Raw genomic sequence first — 22,892 nt, forward strand, 5'->3', positions numbered from 1 at the left:
TCGTACATTTTTTGTTTGACGTGTGGAAATTTTGCTACTAATGTTTTAATGAATTGCAAATAATGAATATGAAGCCTAATGAAAATTGTCATGCTTTTGCAAATGAAATACAAAGTTAATGTTTGAGGTGGTGAAGCACCTAAATATTTATCTTGCATTAGGATTTCAAAAGCTGAAGGTAATTTTTTTTTATTGCAGATATCTTACAAATACCTGATAATAGCTCTTGGAATCAAGCTGCAGTTTGAGAAGGTAACGGCTTCAAACCATTTTATTTCTCTTCCCGGCTTGCACTGCACATGCACACTTTGTGCTTTCCATGGCCTGATACTGCTCTGAACAAAGATCAGTCTGTCATCTGTTTGAAAATGCACAAAGATTAGATTAGTATGTGTTTGAAGCCGGAGTTGTACTTTGTTTGCAATACTTCTGCCTAATATTAAAACAACACATGGGGTGGAGGGGGAAGCCTTATCCGTAGCAGTCGTGGCTGCTATGGGGCAGTAGTATTAGGGCAGGGGGGTGGGGTTTAAAACAAAAAAAGAAAATTGCACTTATCTGCCGGTCGCCGCCTCATCCTTCTTCTGTTCCTCCGTTGACGATGCACAGTCCCACAGAAGCAGGAAGCACACAGTCTCCCAGACTCCCATAGCCTATGACAGCAGCTTTGTAATTGGTCTGAGCATTGTGGTTCGGCGCTCAGACAGGGAGTGGAGGCTGTGCATGTTCTCCACCCGGCTGTCCAATACAGCTGGATGGAGAACATGCTAAGTGCTCATGACTATTTGGCTGGCCCAGACGGCTGGCCAAACCCTCATGCGCACTTAGAAATTGCCCACCACTCCTCCCCCTGCTGGCTGACTGCCCCGCTCCGCCTCGCACCTAATACAAAAATAGGTAAGTATGAGAAAAATAGAATGATAATAACATTGTGTTATTATAATTTTATTTTTCCTGTGGGGCAATGCTCCCACACCTTAGCAGAGGAGCCGCCGCTGAGCCATAGGCACATTACCTCAGCATGAGAGTAACTCAGCTGCCAAGGCATTTTTCTCGACCGAGAAACATGCAATCTTTGGAGAAATTTCTGTGAGAAAATTTATTGGCGGAAGAGGAAGTGACAAAAGCAGAGTAGCGGAGCCAGTAGTGACAGAGACAGCTGTAATATACTTAATGGGTGTTTACATGCGTAACGAGCTCGTATTTCTTGTAGAGCTCGTGGTTTGTACTCGCATGCGCGTGGTGAGCTTACACGCACATGCATGCTATTTGATGTTATTTAAATAGGCATCTCTCGAAGATGCATCCCCGTGCGTCTAACCTCCCTTCTGAAGTATGAACGGTGTCAGTGGACAGTTGCCGTTCGTACTTCAGATGGGGAGGACGCACTCCAGTGATGTGTTGGTGTTAACTTGAATAAAGCTTCAAGATCTTCTTTCTTCGATCTCCTTTGGATTTATTTAAATACTTTAATGCCTGAATACCTGCTTTACATTTGGCGACGAGTTATTTAAACATAAATACCAACATCACAACGATTTGTGCTTCTTACCGGCTGTGTGATCTTCACGCTTATCCTCTCGCTAAGGAAACCTTCGTCCAACTTCAGGCTAATAATAGAGGAGTTTCCGGATTAGCGAGGGAACAGCCAATCAACGGACGCCTCTCGTTTTCACTCAAGTACAAACCCCCTAACACGGAAGAGGTCCGTTTTCATTGGCTAAAGAGGCAAAAGAGAAATTCATCATACGCGCACTCTCATTGGTTGGAAGAGCGTAGAGTAATATTCTCAGTTTTCAAACGTGCAGCGCTATTGGTCACACGTGTGGGTTGTATTTCACACTGTGAAAAGGAGAAAATTAAGGACACCTCAGCAGGAACTCGCAATTAAACTTAAGTAAGTCGAATTTGATGTTTTCAACATGCCTACAACCTTGGTTTTACTAAAAAAAAAATAGAAAATTAACAATTGGTGCTTTATTACATCGTTTTACAGAACTACCTTGCTAAAAGTTAAATTAAAATCAGTTGTAATGTCCTCTCAGCAAATATGTCAGCTAGAGCAGTTTCTTGCAAGACCAGGAAAGCCAAAGGAGCCCTGGAAACTATGGTTTAAATCCTTTGAGAATTACCTGGTGGCAATAGATGCAGAAGAGTATTCACCCAAATGCAGACTTGCAATTCTTTACAGTTTTTTGGGCAGTGCTGGGCGAGAGACTTTTGACAACTTACCTGTCACCATTCCACCACCAGATGAAGGAGATGGATGGAACGTTTACACTGATGCCGTTAACAGGTTAAATAAAAAGTTTTTAGAGCAGCCAAGCGTTTTGCTTGAAAGATTTAACTTTAAGAAGAGGAAACAAGGTTCTGATGAATCCATTGAAGACTATATTTCAGTTTTAAGGAACCTGGCGGTGAATTGTAACTTTGGAGCTTACCCTGACTCGTACATAAGGGATCAGTTCGTGTACAGCTGTTTTCACAAAAAAATTCAAGAACGTCTTCTCAGCTGCAGAGATCCTTCCCTTGCTGAGGTTATAGACATCGCAAAAGGGATTGAGAGATCTATTATAACATCAAAATGTTTAACTGAGGTCAACCCTTCACCTGTTAACATGATTCAAAATGATCCTCACATTAACCATGTTTCTTTCAGGCCAAAATTTGTAAAACCTTTCTTTCAAAAACAGGCAAAAACTAACTCTTTTTGTTTTAGGTGTGGTTCAAAATCACATTTAGGTGATAGCCCTATCTGTATGGCACTAGGTAAGAAATGTACAAAATGTGGGAAAATGGGTCATTTTTATACTGTGTGCAGAAGCAAGAAAATGGTCAGAGTTAGCAATTTAGACACTGATAATGCTCATGGAAATACTAATGTTGAAGTTATTCAGTCACTTGATGATAGCCTTGAAAGACTCATGCTTTCTATTGACTCTTTAGATATGTCCTCGGTTGTTCAGAAATTTAAGGAACCATTATGTGTTGTTATTGTTGGGAATGTTAAGGTGGACATGATGGCTGACTCTGGAGCACCAGTTACTATTGTGTCAGACACTTTATTTGAAGAGTGTTGGTCTTTTAAGAAGCCCTTACTACCCTTGGATATCATTCCAAAAGCATATGGTGGTCACATAATTGATATGCATGGGTATTTCATGGAGCCTATTACTTGTTTAAATCGTAAAATTTTAACAAAGATTTATGTAGCTCCTAAAGGAAAGAACATTATTGGATGGCAGGATTTAGCCAGAATGGGGTTGAAACTGGTTCCTGGTTCTGAAAATCCTATTCAAATTAATGCGGAGTATACAATCACTTCCATCAATGATGACAGTCATAATAATTCCTATGATTGTACAGATATTGGTCATACCATGTTTACAGAATATCCTGAAGTTTTTACAACAAACATTGGTAAAGTAAAAAAAGTAGAACATGTCATCAAACTAAAAGAAAATGCTACCCCAGTTTCTCATAAAGCGAGACCAGTTCCGTTGAGCGTCAGAAATGACCTTAAAATTCTGCTTGATAAGTTGGTCAAAGAGGGTATTATTCAGTCCACAGAGTCATCAGAATGGGTTAGTCCCATTGTAATAGTAAGAAAAAAGGACAATTCTATTCGTTTGTGTGCTGACTTATGCACACTTAACAAAAGTATTATAGTGGATTGTCACCCCCTACCAAAAATTCAAGATTTCTTATGTAACATTGCAGGTGCGACATGTTTCACCATGTTGGACCTAAGGTCAGCGTATCATCAGATACCATTATCCAAATCTTCCACTGACCTAACTATGTTTGTAACACCTTTTGGTGCATATAGATATCTAAGACTTCCGTTTGGTCTAGCATCTGCGGCAAGCGTATTTCAAAGGTTTATGGATCACATGTTAAAAGGCATTAATTCTGTTCAAGCTTATCAGGATGATGTCTTAATATTTTCAAAAAACAAAATTGAGCACTTGTCTACTCTCAGGAGAGTACTGGATAAATTTAAAGAATTTGGGGTAACCTTGGGTACAGATAAATGTAAATTTATGGCGGATTCCATTGACTACCTAGGGCACACCATCTCTGCCTCAGGAATCAGGCCTAAGTTTTCACTCACAAGAGCGATTGATGAAGTCAGTATGCCCAAAAATAAGGATCTGTTAAGATCATTTTTGGGGATGACAGAATATTACTCAAAGTTTATATCCAATTATGCTCAAATGGTTCAACCTCTACGTGTTTTATTAAAGAAAAATTCATGCTTCACATGGGGAATTGAAGCCCAACAAGCTTTTGACTTAATAAAAACACCCATCATTCAAGCCCCCGCTCTTTCTCCATTTTCACCTGGTGAAAAGTGCATTTTGTCGGTTGATGCAAGTCAAAATGGATTAGGGGCCGTCCTCTGCCAATGGGTCAATGGAAAGGAAAATACAATAGCTTTTTCCTCAAGATCTCTCTCTAATGCAGAGTCAAATTACAGTACCATTGAGAGGGAAGCTCTTGCTTGTACATGGGCTGTGGAAAAATTTAAGACTTTCATTTGGGGTACTCAATTTGAAATCTTTTCCGATCATAAGCCATTAATACATTTGTTAAATGGGAATGGTACAGGAAAAGCTTCCTCCAGGCTGGTTCGTTTATTGTCACGATTACATGAATACAATTTTGTTATAAAACACATACCTGGGGGCCGAAATTCAAGAGCAGATTGCCTCTCTAGGTTATCATTAAAAGATAACTCCTCATGTTCAAGATTTGATGATGTGGAATGTGTGGTGGCGTCTATTGATGATCTTGTCAATGACTTGCCTCATGTCACACAGGATGATTGGGTGAGAGCGTCTGAAGAATATTCCACTCTTGTTGCAGTAAAAAATATGATTGTTTCAGGATGGCCCAAAGAACGCTCACTTCCCTCTCCCTTAAAATCATTTGCACAAATCAATCAGGAACTTACTCTAGTTGAAGGTTTTATCTTGCGCGGTGATCTCGCAGTTCCCCCAACTTCACTGCGTAAGAAAATTTTTGATATAGCGCATGAGGGGCATCTGGGCATAGGTGCAACCTCAAGGAGGTTGAAAGAAAATGTTTGGTGGCCTGGTTTAGATGCAGATGTTGCCAAGTGGGTAAATTCATGTGCAACTTGTCTAGTATCTGACAAACATTGGAAAACGGTAAAGACACCTTTGCATAATGTTCCAGAAGAAGCATGGTCCAAATTAGCATTGGATTTTGCAGGCCCATTTGATTTGCTTTCTCATGAAAAAAGATACATCTTAGTATTAATAGATTACTATTCAAAATGGGTGGAGTTTGAATTTTGTTCTGTACCTTCCACATTGACTGTGATTAACTTCCTTTCTAGAATATATTTCTTTCTGAAGGATATCCGAGAGAGTTAGTCACAGACAATGGTTCTCACTTTACCTCAAATGTGATGGAAAATTATTTGAAATCTCATGCTATTAAACATTTAAAGGTGGCATTGTATTCCCCGTCAGCTAATGGTTTAGTTGAAAGAATGAATAGATTTATAAAGGAGGGAATACAGTCAGCTTTATCCACTAGTGTACCTGTGGATATGTTCTTAAAAAAAAAGATTTGGTCATATCTTACAACTCCTCATTCGTCAACTGGGGTCTCACCATTTAGATTACTCAAGAAAAGAGATCCTAATGGTACCCTTTGTCCATCATGGATTAGAACATTGTTGAAGAATGAGGATTCATGCTTGGCTTGCAAAGACAAGAAGGACATGATTAAGAAAGTTGCAGTTCAACAAGTTATACAAAAGAAAAACTTTGATAGTAGGAGTTGCAATTATTACCTGGCGATCAGTCAGCCAACAAAGAGGACAAGGAGGGAAACTGAGGAATCTATCAGACCAGTCCCTAGCCTGCCTGGAAGCCCAAATTGGAACCTCCCTGGCTCAAGCACTGCTACATAACTTGAGGAACCACAATAGTCCCTACAGCTCAACACAAGGAGACAAGGAACCATTCACTGCACTTGGCTCTCCAAGCCCTACTCTGGTCTCATTGACCTATTTACACATTAAATAAGATCTTATCGCTACAGCACTATTCTGGTAATCACATAAGACAAATCTCCAGATTTACCTAATTCAAACAATGTTTTAAACCCTAGCTGACATGGGGACCAGGCTAAGGATTATGGAAAAGACCACCAGGCTACTGGAAGTCATCAACTCCTGTTCCTCTTCTCCATTATTCAATAAACCTTTGTCCCTTCCAGAAATAGCACAACAGCTTCACCGGCCCCAGTGGTCCCCAGCCTGCCCAAGAAAGATGATCCAGCTGCAGGAAGTTACCGACAAACCTTCACATATCCCCCAAAAATACAAGTTGCCTCCGGGAGAGAAAGAAAAACTGAAAAAACAGTTAAATAAACAACGACTTGAAAAACGGAGATCCTGGCTTGCTGAGGCAGTAACCCTTACCAAGTCGGCACCGGACGAGAGGGGGGCAATCCACTTCCCCATCTTCAATCAAGTCCCAAAAACCGAAATCGCCCAATACAAGGAGGTTCTCACCACCACAAACATTCCCCATAACAATTTTTAGACAATTTCACAAGAAGCTTCCATGGTCCACTGAACCCAGTGCACCGAACTGCACATCACGATAGCCAAGGCAAGCACTATGTTCACTCCACTTACGGGGGCCCTACAACAATACCATGGCCCAGCTAATCAAGACATATCACAGCCTCAAAGGGGCTCTTCAATGCAGGGACGGGATCAGTTAATGCAAACTCAACTGCAAACGCAAGTCCTAACACAGTTGTGCCACACGTCTTAACAGACAGCAGCCTGTTAGGCCCGTACACGCCTCTGTCGACGTTGGATTCCCGTCAGTGCCCCCTGGGCCAACCCATCACAAACTTCTTTTTCCAGACAAATTTACCAGGCGAGCGGCGGGCCAAGACAAACGGAGGAGAGTCGTCTTCCACTCGAACCCACACTGCCATTCCAAAGCCCCTCAGTTTCTCCCTTCAGAGATTGGGAGCCACCCTGTCAAAGCACTGACGAACAGCCAGAACTTGTTCTCATCCCACAATATGCCCATAAGGGTCCATATGGCATTCTTAACAGGAACAACCTCCTGCACATATTTAAACATACCAGGGGGATAACCTCCTCTGACCTAACATCAGTAAAGTTGGCTCAAATACCAGGCAAAGGGGCCTCTGAAGCAACCATCACAACATTGTCAAGAGAGATTTTAAGGGACATTATCCTTGAGGAAGCCAGGGCTTTTGAAGATTGCAGCATGAAGCTCTGGACCCCCTGCCCACAAAAATATCAGCACGTACTACTACAGGCAGACTTGGCATGGGCTCACATAAGCATGCTGAGAGGGATGTGGGGAAGAACCCACGACCGGCTCCCTGGTACTTCGAAAGCCAAAAACTATTAAAATCTCATGCATAAATAACCAACGTCTGGTGAGATCTAAGTCAAATCCCACAGATCACTTCAATAGTCAGCCGCCAGGGATTACCTCATTGAGACCAGCCAGTGTCTCGCTCCTAGCAGGAGCCCTCAAAATCCCCCCCATGGCTCATCGTGTTGACAGGCTCCGAACTGATCATCACTTCTTGGAAAGTGGCTGGGCTCAAGTCAATACTCTCATCCACATCTGTGGTGGCTTACCTGAGTAAAAGTTACATTATCTGCCTACAGGAGACCTGAGCTCTAACTCCATTGGTTCTCTATGGCTACTATGACCTTTTCCAACCGGCAACCAGGTCTAAACATTTCAGACACCCATGTAATCCGGACTTCAATTCCTGAGGGAGTGCAGAAGGGAGGCACCAAGCAGCCGGGGAGCAGAGCAGCTAGTAGGTTACAGCAGGGTTGGACCTTTGAAGAATGTGTGACTACAAGGCCTCCCTCCTGTGCTCTCTTAGGAATCGAAGCCCTGATTACATGGGGGTAATTTCTTATCTGAATCCAGCGGCAAGTATTAGACTTGTTCCTACTTTTCACCTAGAGGTGCCCTATGCAAATTGCGTAAACATCAATGCACTCACGTCTTTTGGGGAAGTAACATCTTTACATCCCACCCTGACGAAAGCCCAGGACTTATTTAGGCCATTAAGGAGGATACTTTAGGAGTGGGTGAGGAATTTTATCTTTAAAGGTACGCCCCTATTACACCTTATCATAAGTGCTCCCTGAAAGTTGGTTGAGCCCACCCCAACCTTTAGGAGGATGATGATGAAGCACGTCTACTACTAGAGTGAGTGAAGGCTATATAAAGAAAAGGGTCTTTTTTTCCTTCACACCCATAGCAGCGGGTTGGTTGCATATTGGATTCTCTCAGCATACCCCACGTGAGAGAATCACCATCAAACACTTAGGAACACCCTACCCCCTACCCCTTCTAACTCTGGAGGAATGGCCAGCGTTTGTCCGAAGGGACACCCATTAGGTTCAGTGTACATTGATTAGGGAGGACGTGTCCCTTCTACCCTTGTTGTTGAGGACCTCTCTACCCTTCCAGGGCCCCTTCCGGGCCCACTATTGTGTGTGATAGATATAGATAAAAGCCACTCTTCTTCCCGTCCTACACTACGGGCATCAGGCCTTCCCAGAGAAGAGTGTGGCCAGCCTAGACAACACCCAATGTGTGACCTACAAACGAGTTCTTCAACTTCTGAAATATATACATAGGGCAAGGTTACGGCTCAAGCTGGGCCTTCTGAGACAAACACTTACATGCGAGGCCAATACCCTGAAATGCTCTACAAGGGTATTAAAAACTCTCCGATAACACTCAAAGCCCGCCTAAAAGAAACCTTCAAGAGCCGTGGGAACCCATGGAACCAATAAATAGAAAAGGCCATAAGATCTCAACAAATCGAAGAAACGGTGCTAAAATCGGACTCCGTCTCCTATGAAGTCTGGAAAAGGGTTATAAACAAGCTGGTGAGAAAAACTTCATATTAGCAGGACATTCCGTACCTAAAACCTTCAACTATTTTGTCTGCCTTGAACAATTCTTCTCTACCACGGATGCCTCAACCATACCTCTTAGACAGCCTAAACCATTCTGCCCGTAGGAATATCAGGTGTATGCACCTACTAGGCCTGTAAATCATCGATCTTAACCAATGAGCCCCACGTGGAGAAGAGGGGGCCTTCAGATTATGCAACTATAACACCGAATAATGGCTCCACTTCTTGTGCTGCTGTCCTTCTCTTGATGCGACCAGGGATTTCTTCTGAAGCCACTCAATTTAAAAAGGGGCATCCACACATGCCTGGAGGCGTCAGCACTATGTTTTTCCCAAACAGACACTCAAACTCTAGCGAGGTCTGGCAAATATGTGAAAAACCTGGAAAAACCTACTATTCCCTCGCCCAGCCCTTTCCATATCGGCTACTGCTGTTCAAAAACAGATAACTGACTATTTCATGGCTCACCTCAGAGTTTTACCAACACACTAAACCCTTTTAGACTGGATTCCCATTCTCTACACCCTGTACTTTTATCTTTTCCACTCTCTGTCCATGGGGATTGGGCCGCCACCAACTCTCACGCTGCTTAACTACTCCTTGCACTAATCTATTTCCATGTAAGCACACCTTGAACATCTATGCAAGAAACCATTTTGATAAAGCTAGTTACCTGCTGTTGATCAAGCAATCTTCTGACACACCGGGCCAGTCTGGCCAACACAGAAGTATCGGCAGGCTTTTGGAAAGGTTTTTTCTTTGGCTTCCAATAGATTTGCCAATGCTTGTTCGCATGTGGTGCGGATTTTGAACACTTGTTTAGCCCACACCTCACAAGATGGTGCCTTCAGGCGATATAACCTCTATTATTTAACTTAATGGTTGAACTTTATCGACCTCGTCAAGTTTAATGGCTGAGTTGGCTATTTCTGCGATTTAAACTATTGACGGATATGGCCTCTGTGCGCTCAGTTGTTGTAGAGACTTTTAATTAGTTTGAATGCATATGGAATATTCTGAAGCCTCTAAGCTTAGTTTTTCATCACACTTTAGACACTTTTCCAAGTTGCATTATTATAATGCTAACATTGAGACTCAACTCAGAATGCAAACAATCCGTAGCTAAAAAGCCAAGACTACCTAAATGCTTCACATGGGCCAAGTGTCCACAAGACAGCTGTCTCATGCCATTTTTCAGGACTGCATCATGCCAGGCTTGCTTCCAATAATATAGCAGCCTCCTTACAACACCTCAAGTGTAAACGTAAGGTAGGGCCAAGATAAAGGACAAGACAGCAGTGGATGAAATCTTATGAGCCCGAGGGCATCTTTAAGATGAAGTGATGACATTAGGCAGAAGTAAAATTGTTTCCTGGTGTGGCTACAAATGAGAGAGAGAGAAAGAGAGACGATAAACTAGGGGAGTGGAAAACACAGTCCCATCATGACTATAGTCGCCTGCGGCACACAGTCAATAATTTAATCAGCTTATTTGTCCATTCGAACGCATGGCAAAAATGGGGGTCTTTGTGGTTGGATCATTACTTGCCCTCCTTCGTTTATTTGCACTTCGTTTAATGCAATGCATTGCAGTTTTAGTGCAACCTGAGGTAGGAATGAATAACAATATCACATAATTGAACGACTGGCAGTGGTACAAGCCACACAAGTGAGTCTCTCACACCAGCAGTATGCATGGCACGTGCCCCATACCACCCAATCTAGCTGCAGCTTGTAAGGAGCCTAGGTGAAAAGAGAAAATATTGGCTCGGTAGTAGAAAGACCACTGTTGCCCAGGTTCAGACTGGCCTATAGGGCACTCTGGCAGTGCCCCGCCTGTTGGTCCGACAGGACAGTGTGTGGCCCGGTTTATTTGACTGTTCATGGGCCTGTTTTATGGTCTGCTGGGATGGTTTTTACTGTTAATTTCCCCGACAAAAAAACAAACATTGTCTACAGTTTGCTCACATCCATGTGATTTTCCATATCTTGCAAAACACTTGTATGGAATGTAAGTTTAAAACTTCCCCGATTTGCAAACTTGGGCCTCTTCTCTTTAGGTCTTGCCTAAGATAGCACGTGTGCTATCGCTTTCAAGAGATTTTGTTTACTAAAAGGGGCTTAAAGCCAGCCTATTGCTTACTATGTGTTGGCTTCATTGTCACTTTAATTTGCTGCCCCCTAATTGGCCATCATATTCAAGTTTCACTTCCTCTTCATTTATGTGGAGCACGGACTATTTACTGACGGCTTCATTTTGATTAGTGTCTTTCTGCTGCTTGTGCTGTAATTGAGGTACTAATTTCTCTTTGTTCTTCCCCTGTCGTGCGTTGTCCGTCTTGCTTATTTCCTGTTGCTTCTTCACTCCCATCCACGGTTAGTCTGTTCTGCTTCTTCCCACCTACCCTTCCTTTGTCGATGGCCGTATCATAGTGCTCCTAACATTTCGTCATGCTGTACAGCTTCTGCTCTGCTGTACAACATGGCGAAAAGACGTTGGCGAGACCTATGGGCTTTGCCAATGCTTGTTTCTGTTACGTGCTTGAACAGATGCCGAAATAAATGCAGAACCTTGTCATGGAGGGAATCCGGGTTCAGCTGAAGCTGGGACGATTATGATGAGCTTCTGGATGAAAATGGAAATATCTTTGTTACAGTGACATTGTCTGGCTAATAAGAGTATAGCGCTAATGTTGTGGTACCATGATGTCATCTGACATTAATATTATGTTCTAAAGATCATTTACAAAAATATAGACCCTTTGCAATTATAGAAAATCTAGATTCAACTGGACAATATTTTTGTACTCAATATGTTGGACACACAATATTTTGGTGCGGTAATATTTCTGTATAGGATATTCTGATATCCTGCTACCTGATTTTAATATTCTCCGTCACAATCTTGAATCACTAGTCATATTCTACTGGTCCATTTTGTTAATTATTTACCTGTGGGCACTCTTCAGTTACTCTGGATCATATTCTACTTTTTCTAAGCTGTTGTTGAGGACAGTATCATTCATACCTTCTCTTTTGCAATGTAGATAGTTGACCCCGTAGTTCATTGTACTGAAAACCATAAACTAGATTTACCCTTTTGCATGTCCCGAAATGCCCAACCTCTGCCTTCTGTAAGCGCCCGATAATCTAGCCTGGAGGACTTTGACTTCTAAATGATCACGACTTGGCTTAAGTAACAAGTCAGAACCTCAAGATATTCACCTAATTTACGCAGCAGTGGAACTCTTCAGCAACATTTTAGATATTACTCCTTTTATTCCTGACAACCCTTTAGCAAAATTAGATCCTGATTCTTTTGATGCTGGCCCCGAAGTGTACCTTCTATCGCAAGATCTATTCCACCTATTCTTCCTTTAAAGGTGCAGATAAAATTATTGTTGACTGTTCCTGGGAGAATTTGAAGGTGAGGCTTGCCAACTCGTTGTATCGAGAACCACCAAAAAATAAATTATAACTGTTAAATGGAACATGGCTGTGCCGAACGCATTCATTCATCCTGAAATCCGGGACACGTGTCCATAACCAACTGCAGGAGTATTTGGCTTCCAGTAGCTAGCAGAGTGCTATTTCAGTCCTTCTTTTGTCCACAATGTTTTTTTGTTGAAACGTTTTTTATTGTTTTCCAAATCAACAACTTCAACACACATCCCACGACCTCCACCCGTCCCAGGAGTACCGCACACTTATCATCAATATCAAATATCCAGGAGAAGGAACATCCTTCCCACACAGTCCCCTTCCCCCCCCCCCATCCCCCACCCCATGTCAGTGTGCCCCCGTCACCTACCCCTCTTCTGAAGTGCCCCTCCTCCCTAATAAATTATGTACGGGAGCCCAACCTCTCCCTAAGCAAACAGAGCCTTCCCTCATGCCGACCCAAGGTGTATGCGCCCAGGACCCACCGCCCTTCCCCTTCTACTCCCCGCTCCCCGCTACCTCCTGCCCATCAGATGTGCTCTCCCCTTCCCCAGCATCAGACATCAACCACTGAAATTCCACCACCAACGCTTCCCATGCTCGGGCCGCCGCTAGTGCCTTCTCATCGTCCCTCCGAAGGGCCAATTGCACCCGGAGCGTACCCTCAGCCCCCGCCCATCGCGCAAACGCCGCCCTCCACCGCAAGAAGCTAGGCCCCCCCCCGGGATTTCCATTTTGTCCACAATGTTATTCCTCATTAAAGCCTTAAATGCCTGGGAGAGGAATTCGTACAATTGTGTCTCTGCTTCTACTCAGAAACTTAGGGACTTGCATTTCTCAAATGTTTCAATGCTTGGTGGTCAAGGCTCCTACTCTCAGGTGTAACCTTCACTCCTTCTAAAGTGAGGACATTCCATTTGTGGGGCTTATTACGTATTAAGTCCACTAGGACACAAATAAATACATATGTGCCCTAACACGGTACACCCAATCAAAATAAATCCCTGAAAAGGAAATTTGCCTTTGAATCCATTTCAGTGATATGTTGAGAAAAGCAGATTACTTGTGAGCCATCGTTTGATAGTGTCCTTGCGTAACTTCTGAAAAGCAGCGTACATTTTGCTAAATACTTGCAAACGGAGATAGTTCATCTGAGGTGAGGGGGCTCCGGGAAGGGAGAAGTGACCTTAAAAAAGTGATTGGAAAATAGGAACACAAACGTATTATATCACGTGCTGTTTAAAGTTCTTACAACACTCTGTCCTATTTTAAGCATTTTTGTAGACTAGTAAATTGGAATGGGCTTATCTTTGACCAACATATAAGTAAGTGGATGCTGCCAATATTAGTCTGTTAAGTGTAATGAAGTAATGGTGTTTTCATATTGCGGTTACTTCATTTCCTTTTACCTTATTTCACTTTATCAATGGGTGCTGCAAGCTGTTTATCATTTCTACCCGTTTCTCCTTAACATTCATCATTGGATGGAAAAAGCAGCATCTGTAATTTGGCGTTGCAGGGCGTCGCAGCCAACCTGCTTTCCACTCCAGATATTGTAAATACTTAAAGCAGTATATTGGGGTGCATGTCTCCTTGTAATCCATGTGTATCGTGCATGGAAGGCAGATACAAGTACAGAATAGTTGTATATGTGTTGTTCCATTGCACTGAAAATGAAGTTAATAGTAAATAAAAAGTCGGCTCTTTTAAGTCTTTGTGTTGGCGGCTTACAATCTGTAAGAACTCTTATGCAAAAGGCATTTTTTGGGGTGGTTTTTTATGAATTTTGTTTGTACTACTGATGATGATTTTTTTCTTCTTTGAGAAAATTGGTAAAAGAGGAATATTGATTTTTTTTAAAAAATGTTTAACTTTTTTTATATATATATATACAGTTGACTTCGCCGATGGTGCTGTTTTCAATAAAGATTCCACACAAATGAACCTGCTCAAAGTTGTCAGCTTGAGACGGAATTGATGAATTCGAAAGCGCTGTAGATTTTCATTTTTTAGTTAGACACTTAGTTAGACACCCTTGTACATATATTATAACTCTTGATCGTCCTTGTACTCCCCTTTCCCTTTAGTACTCAATGATATTTTAATTGAGTTTTTATCCTTCTTTCTGCCATTAGTTAGTGATAGTAATATGGTTGTCGACATCTCCAAAATATATCCGAATGTAATTAGTTTTTTTTCTAAAATGACAGAACAGCACCCAGTATTCTATTTAGATCCTGAAAGGATGCTGACAGCTAAACATAGTCTTGTGTTAGATTAAAGGAGGTTTCTAACTTAAATGCTGAAGTAGTCAAGCGGTTTGGCTCTAATTACAGGTTATTACCTGAAATGCTTGGGATACTGTTAAAGAAATCCATTGAAGCCTTTACTGGACCATGTTTGTCAACAGCTAATACTTGAATATTTTCAATGTTTGGAAGCGTGTAATCCAAAGGTATCCCAAAAGTAGGGTTAGAACGTTCTACATCTTTAACAGGTATACCCTCGAAACGTAAAACTCAAGTGTTTCCGTCAAAGTATTTGTCTGAGCTACTTTCTTTGACTTTTCCATCAATGCAATTTGTTGAGATATACCTTGTGACTTAAGAGCAGGGAAGAAAAGAAGAATTGTCTGCAAAGTCTTTCAGGAGCCAATTAATAGAGATTTACGCCTTCAAGTAATTACCTGTTATGATGAAGATCTTCTCTTTACTACCATTGGAATATTTCGTAATTTCCTAATTGGCATTTTGAAAACTATTTTTCTGTGTTATTAAAAGAGAGGAAAACACTAGGGGCCTGATTTAGATGTTATTTCATTTATTTAAGTTTAGGAAATGACAGTTCCAAATAAGGAAATGCCGATTGTTGTGGACATGCACTGAGTCGAGATGCAGCTGCGAAGGATGTAGTCTATCAACTGCCCCTTAAAGCATACAGGGCTAAATGTGTTTCAAGTGCCTTGTCCGTAGCAGAATAATGGGAGGCAATAAATTCCATGATTCGTATAAATAGATTCACTCTGCATAACTCAGTTGTATCAGCTGCAAGTGACACCCGCAGTGGTGTGTATGACCAAGTTTGGGGTTGGAGGGAACAGTTGGCAGACTTACATTTCTCAAATGTTTCAATGCTTGGTGGTCAAGGTTCCTACTCTCGGGTATAACCTTAGCTGTCTGTAGAGGAAAGCCTCTTGTGTACCCGTTGCTTACCATTGCTTAGCTTGTCACTCTTATTTGCTTGCTGCTTACTCAATGGCTTGCTTTCCTCTTCTTGTATTTGTACCACGACGGAGCTTCGCCTCTTTACTGTCCTTTTGATTGGCTTGATTCTGACTTGTATCCCCACCACCGTTCACTTTTTAGGGAACTATGTTTTTCTTTTGTGTAAGGCATTCCATGAGAGTGCATGTGTTTTCTTGCTCTCTCCCTTGTGTTCTGATCCCTCTCTCCTGTGCTTCTCTATCTGCCAAAGCCCCCAAGCTCTGTGTTGCTTTCTCCCTTGTGTGCTTCTTTTCCCCTTCTTTATCCCTTTTCCTCCTACATGACTTTATTTTTAAGAATACCCCACACCCACTCACTTTCGGAGTGCCTGACAGTTCCCATTTTATTTACCACCATCTTGGACTGCTAAATAAAATATCAAAAAAGTGGTGCCAGTGTCATTCGGTAAGCGTGGGCATGCATGATCATATATGCAGGTACATATATAAGCACGCATGTGCGCCCAACTGAATGATGTGGGCGCCTGTAGCACCATGTCCCATATGTGTTATGCGTGCATCACTTCATGATTCATTTAAAAAACAAAAAAAAAAAATTATTGCTGATTCTGCACAGCATCGCCAAAAAGCAGAGGGAAAGCAAATAGATCCCAAAAGTGAAACCTATTGGCTATAGCAGTGCTTCTTTAATATTTGATGAATACAAACATAAATTATCTTCTCTAAAATTCAGATTCTCAGTGGTATGTGCATACGGCCTTCTTGCTTTTCTTCTGGCTGCCCACTATGAATGCCGGTACTTGAAGTTCTGCCTGAAGTGCACGTGCAGAGGCCCGGCTTCTGTTTTTTTTTTCAAGTGACCGTTTCTATTTGGAGCTTTCTCTATGAATTGACATTTTTAGGTCGATCCTTGGCAGTGCATGCACTCCTCTGCGAGGCATGCTGTATTCAGGTATGGAATTCAAGCTCCGCCCATTTCCTGCCCATCTTATTAATTGGCTCCTGATACTGTCCTTTTGGAATCGTTGCGTTTGATTGATAATTAAGCTTAGTAGTCCCTCCTTCGTACTGCCTTTTCTGCATTTGTAACCTCCCATGAAGACGGACTTTTAACTTGTGTTGTTACACTGTCTGCTTTATTGAAGCTGTGAGCACTATTTTCTTTAGTGATCTAACACTATTCCACCCACGACGTGCTTTCCTACAAGGCAGCACGCCGCCTGCTTTTATATTTTTTAATAGTAATGTATTTATTTAAATTACAGCGCAGTCTGCTTTAACTATAGCGGCCGCTCTTATTTAGTTATTTTACAGCGCAGTCCTCTTTCACTTTAGCGGCCACGTTACAGAACCTTTCCTTATTTGTTTTCTTTTTGGGTGAAAGCGCCCCATACCGCGCTTTCACTTTAATGTTGGATGCACCCCTTTCGTTAGACGCTGCTCACTGTAACCTAAATACGGCGAGCAGCTTCTCAAAAAAGGGGCGAGGCCACCATTAAAAGGGTCTCGCATTTGCGTGAGTTTGAGCTATTGGCATTATAAATACCAATGCCTTTTATATGTGTGTTGCTTTTAAAAACACATAAATAAAAGGCATTGTCATTTAAAAGCCACATGCCGGTCGCTACGCGCAGAAGGTAAGCCCGTCTGTGCCCGTCCGTGCCTGGTCCGGGCCCAGGGCCATGTCCCCTGGCCCTTTTCATACAGAGTCTCACAGTAAGATAATAACCTACACCAGCAGACGTCTCAAACACATACGCAGCACCAGCAAATATACACACAGCTGCCCTCGCCTCAACCTTGAGGCCACAGCCACTCAGCTCACCACCCATTGCCCAAATTGCCCATTCTCATTATATAATCTCCACACACCTCCACCCTCACGCTCCAATCTACAGTCCATACATCAACGAAAGATTTGCTCCACTCTCATAAATGCTCACTCCCTCCCCAAACGCTAATACAAAATATTGAACCTATTAGAAGACTACAAGCTTGACCTTCTTTTTAGAACAGAAGCCTGGGGTGACCCCTCCTGTTGTCCAGACTTCTGTACTGCAAAGCCTGAAGGCTACTCCTCTTGTAGATTCGACAGATCTCTCAAAAAAGGAGGAGGCCTTGCACTTATCTACCGAGAACAATACTCAGTTAGGACCGCATTAATCCCTACCAAGGTTTGTGAAGCCTTTACCTTCACGATCATGGTCTCCCACTCCCTTCCTTTTAAAGGCATTCTCCTTTATCGCCAGCCAGGCTCCCGAATGCAATTCCTTTCAGCCATAGGCTGCCTTCTAGAGTTAGTAGCAGGAGAATGTAATTTCTCCATCCTTGGAGACTTCAATTTCCATCTGGAAGCCCATGATGACCAAGACACGTCAGCCCTTTTAGCCGAATTAGAGGCCGTAATTCGGCTAAAAGGGCTGACGTGTCTCTCGCAACTAGTGACTTCCACCACTCACTCCACCGGTCACACACTGGATGGACTGTTCTCCAACAATCAACAAACCTCCTTAGAGAATGTCCTCCCATTGCCATGGACAGACCATTGCGCAGTCCTTTTCGACATCCAAACTAAAACAAATGTCCCCCCTCTTACCAACTTCTCCCCCCCCCCGGCAGTTCAAAGCGTGGGGTAACATCGCACTGCTAGACTTTAAATCCCACCTGCTCTCCACCCAGCAAGACCTGCCACACGACCCCGAACTCGCAGCCAACAATTACTCACATTGGCTCCAGAATGCAGTTAACAGGGTGGTCCCCCTCAAACATGTATCCAACAATAGAAAGACTCCATCCGCCCCCTGGTTCTCAGAGACACTAAGACTTGAGAAACAAAAATGCAGGTACCAAGAACGGCGTTGGCGCCGAAACTACGATCCGGCCCCAAAAATCCTCTATAGAGAGGCACACACCAAATACAAAAGCAACTACTACCTTAAACAAGTCGAATCTGCACAAGATTCTGCCAAACAGATGTACCAGGTAGCTACCAAGCAATCAGGACAAGGGACTAACCCCCCCCCCCCCCCCACAATCGCCTCCCAAACACTCTAGCTACTTACAAGAAAAAGTCAGTCACATCTACGCCAATTTCGCAGCCCACACTACGACCGATATCCTCACAGGATCTCCCAGCAAAGACAAAAACCCTCCCCAACCCCGCAAAATGACCCCAACCGAAGAACAAACTTCCCCCACATTAGAGGAGTTTAGTCAAGTCTCTCCAGAACAGATCTCTCATCTAATTACCACAGTCAAATCCTGATCCCCCAACGACCCTTGCCCCCCTTCAACTCTGAAACTGATTCCCGACATTATAGGCACTAACCTAGCAAACATCTGCAATTCGATGTTCAGGACAGGTTCGTACCCTTCCATCTGGAAAAAAGTCGTCATCAAGCCCCTACTAAAAAAGAACAACCTCGATCCCACAGATACTAAAAGCTACAGGCCTATTGCCTGTCTTCCATTCCCAGCAAAAATCGCCTAAAAAATCATGAACATACAGTTAGCATAATTTCTTGACAAAAACAACCTACTTGACGACACCCAATTTGACTTCGGAAAGGGACATGGCACTGAAACGGCTCTCATCAAGGCATCCGATGAAGTCAGGAAGATACTTGATGGAGGAGGTGCCGCGTTCCTTGTGCTACTGGACCTCTTGGTTGCATTCGACACGGTCGACCACGTAAGTTTGATCGACCGCGTCGCAGCCATGGGCATCACACATAAAGCCAAGGACCTCCTAGCCTCCTTCCTCTTCAATCACACCCAATCAGTGACGCTCGGCGACTTCAACTCCTCGCCATTTGCCCTCCCATGTGGTGTCCCTAAAGGATCTTCGCTAAGTCCGACCTTGTTTAACATCTATGTGTCTGACCGGGCTAGGGTCATCAAATCTTACAACATGGGCCTAACGTCATACGCCGACGACACGCAATTAGTGCTGGCGGTCCACAATGACGGAGGGGCGGTGGCTGCAAACTTCCAAGAAGGAATGCTATCCATCAGTGCCTGGATGGCAAACAATTGCCTCAAATTAAATTCCGACAAGACGGAGGTGATGATCTTTGGTAACCTCTCCCCCTCCTGGTCCCCTTCCTGGTGGCCAGACGAACTGGGATCACCCCCATCCCCCATCTCAAAAGTAAGAAACCTAGGTGTCACGTTTGATGACAAACTGTCATTCTCACACCACGCCAACGCAGTCGTCTCAGCATCCTTCCATGTTATCAAAATGATGAAGAAATTTCTACCTTTCCTCCCAACCAGCGCTGCTTGGACTCTCATCAGCACACTAGTCATGTCCAAGGTCGATTATTGTAACGGACTAATTATCAATGCCCAAGAGAGTCCTAAACAGGCTACAACTTGTGCAGAATGCAGCCACCAGACTTCTGACAGCCACCCCCAAATTCAAACCTATATTCAACGTGGTTCGACAGCTCCACTGGCTGCCCATCAGGAGCAGATCCAAGTTCAAGGCGCTATGTATTGCCTACAAGGCAGTCCACAACATTGGACCGGAGTTTCTAAGGAAAACTCAGTTTCCCTATAACCCCACTAGACCATTACGCTCATCAGCAGCTAACCTCCTGATTGTTCCCCGAACCAAAAAAGCCTCCTGGGGTGACAGAACGTTCACCGTCACCACCAACAAACTATGGAATAGCTCCCTCTCCATATTAAGACCAGTCCCACGCTGATCACATTTCGAAAACAACTAAAGACCTGGCTCTTAATCAATAGACATCTGTGCCAGCCTTCCTCTGACAGGTCCAAAGCGCTGAGACATCCAAGGGTATATGCGCGCTTTATAAGTTGCATAAATACATTTACAATGCCAATAGCTTAAACTCCAATGTGAAACCTATTGCATTGAAAATGCTTGTTGTTTGAAGCAGCCCAGTTAAGGTCTCCCTGCCTTTTTTCCAGGCATGTATGCTGTTATTTACTTCCAGAATATTCTTTTAGAAAATTCTTCTAGAATTTTTTTTTAATTTCTGTCTTGCCAGTGTTTGCTAATTTTAAATTTCCTGGTACTCATCTTCATGGGTTTTCTGAAATTGAAACGCGTTGTCTGTTTTTTGTTTTCTGTCCTCGTATCGCCATGGATGCATTTAACCTTCAAAGTGCTCCTTTCCCTTTTGGCATCCACATTACCACGGTCATTTACTGCTACGCGGGCTACTGGCCCTGCACCACAAAATGTGCTGAGGTGTAATCATTGGACTAGCTCGTTCTCCCTCCTTTTCCACTGCTCAAACAGTAACCACAAACTCATCATTTTCACATTACACTTTGCCACAAAGCAAGATAGGGTGCCCTCAGATTTCTCCACCAGCAGCTCACATGGTAATATCTTGCCTCCTTCTGACAGATTGCCTCAGCATCTCATCTTTTCCCCCTGATTGTCAAGGATATCTTATCCGTCAAACGCTCTGGTTGCCCAGGTAAACCCCAAATTGGCACAAACGTACTGTAGTGAGGGATCCCCAAAATCAAGCTGACTTCAAACCAGACTCGAGTGGCTGCCTGAAGCATCTTCAACCTCACTTTAAAAAAAAAAAATCTTGGGGAGCCAAACTTGTATTAAGAACCCTCCTCTGTCTCATTCTTTACCATGCATGGCAGCCTGTCTATCAATATTCTTCAGTTTTTCAACTTAAAAGCCCAACAATATAACTGAAGGTCCAGCAGTGCTAACCCTCCACTCACTAACTTTTTTCTTAGCTCCTTCCACGCTGTTCTGACCACTTTACTGGCCCATAAAAAGCTAGTTATATTTCCCTGTGCTCTTCTCAGGGTCTTTTTCTTCAAAGGTTAAAGGTATACAATCAAACAGAAAAGTAAACTTTGGGAGGATCATCATTTTCACTATATTTTTTCAACCATACAGTCAGAAGGAGATTTTTCAATTTTTTTACATTGCCTTTTTTCATACTTCTTTACAAATTAGTGCTCGCCAGCTTTCCCAGGACGTTTGTCACCTGTATTCCCAAATACTTCATAGTTTCCCGCCTTTCTGACCCCTCCCAGGTACAATTTCAATTCATTATTTCAGTTTTCTCCTCATTCACCTGGTATCATAAGAGTGCCGCAAAGGTGTTCACTTCCTTCCTAATCAGCGCTATTGTCTTGTCTGCATTAGCTGAACACATCATAAGATCATCCCATTACAGAACAAGCATTTGCAATGCAATAGGTCTCGCATTTATAGGAGTTTGAGCTATTGGCATTGTAAATGACAATGCTTTTTATTTAAGTTTTTTTTTTAAAACATAAATAAAAGGCGCTGTCATTTATAATGCCAATAGCTCAAACTCGTATAACTGCGAGACCTATTGCATTGCAAATGCTTGTTCTAAGCGCTGCGAGATTTAAATGATATAGTGATACATACCCCCGAATAGCGCCGAGAAGCGTGTGTTTCTGACTCCCTCTGCCCCAATTATACAACTTGCCAACATCGGAGGATTTAGAATGTAAAATTAGTAAGTATGCAATGTACGTAAAAAGAAAAAAAAAAAGAGCTTGTCCAGAGGAGAAGCGCCTAAAAGCGATTCCAGGTGCATACAAGTGTCGAATGTATTCCCTATGGACTGCTGGGGTAGTACTGTGCCCTTCAGAAGAGTGCCATAGCAGGCGCAGGGGAAAGGCTATATTGAAATAAGGCTGAGCAAAAAAATGTGTATTAAGGACCTGCGTTGGTAAAACGAACTGTCAGTGATCTGCTCCCTCCCCCAACAAAGTCCTCATCAACAGTACAAGAACCCCACCCCCCCCCCATTATCTACCGGGAGGCTGCCTGTTTCCTTTGTGAAGCCGCTCATGCATGCAGGGAGTTCGCCGCTTTGAAGTAGGCCGACAAGCCGTCTTTCATCACCCCAGATTTAAAGAGTTTAGACTTTAATCGCAATAAAGACAATGCAAAAAGCATAAATAAAATCAGAGTAAAGGAGGGAAGTATGCTGACGAGGGAGAGTGCAGGTCAGTGAGGCTTATGGGGGGGAAGGAGATGAAGAAGGAAGAGATGAAGAGGGGGGCTGAGGGTAGAGGTGATAAAAGGAGAGATGAAAACATTGGAACTCTCCGAAAAGGGGAAGGCAGGGGAAGGAGGGAGCCTTGATGGGTAGCGAGGGGATGGACTAATGCAGGGGGAGAGTAGTGGAGGAGAAGAAGGCGGGATGGTAAGTGAGGCAGGAAAAAGTTAAAAAGAAAGAGGAGTGCGGGGAGAGGGAA

General features: G+C 43.1%; 1 protein-coding gene across 1 annotated transcript in view; it reads left to right on the forward strand.

Moving 5' to 3' along the window:
* Positions 1 to 22,892, forward strand: part of SQOR (sulfide quinone oxidoreductase) — a 199,970-nt gene that overhangs the window by 121,928 nt on the left and 55,150 nt on the right. Inside the window, exon 4 of the mRNA XM_085644239.1 lies at positions 199 to 252. Coding sequence (XP_085500365.1) covers positions 199 to 252 — 54 coding nt within the window. The remainder of the gene's footprint in view (positions 1 to 198; positions 253 to 22,892) is intronic.

This window comes from Triturus cristatus, chromosome 3_1 (genome assembly GCF_964204655.1).
Source record: "Triturus cristatus chromosome 3_1, aTriCri1.1, whole genome shotgun sequence".
NCBI lineage: Eukaryota > Metazoa > Chordata > Amphibia > Caudata > Salamandridae > Triturus > Triturus cristatus.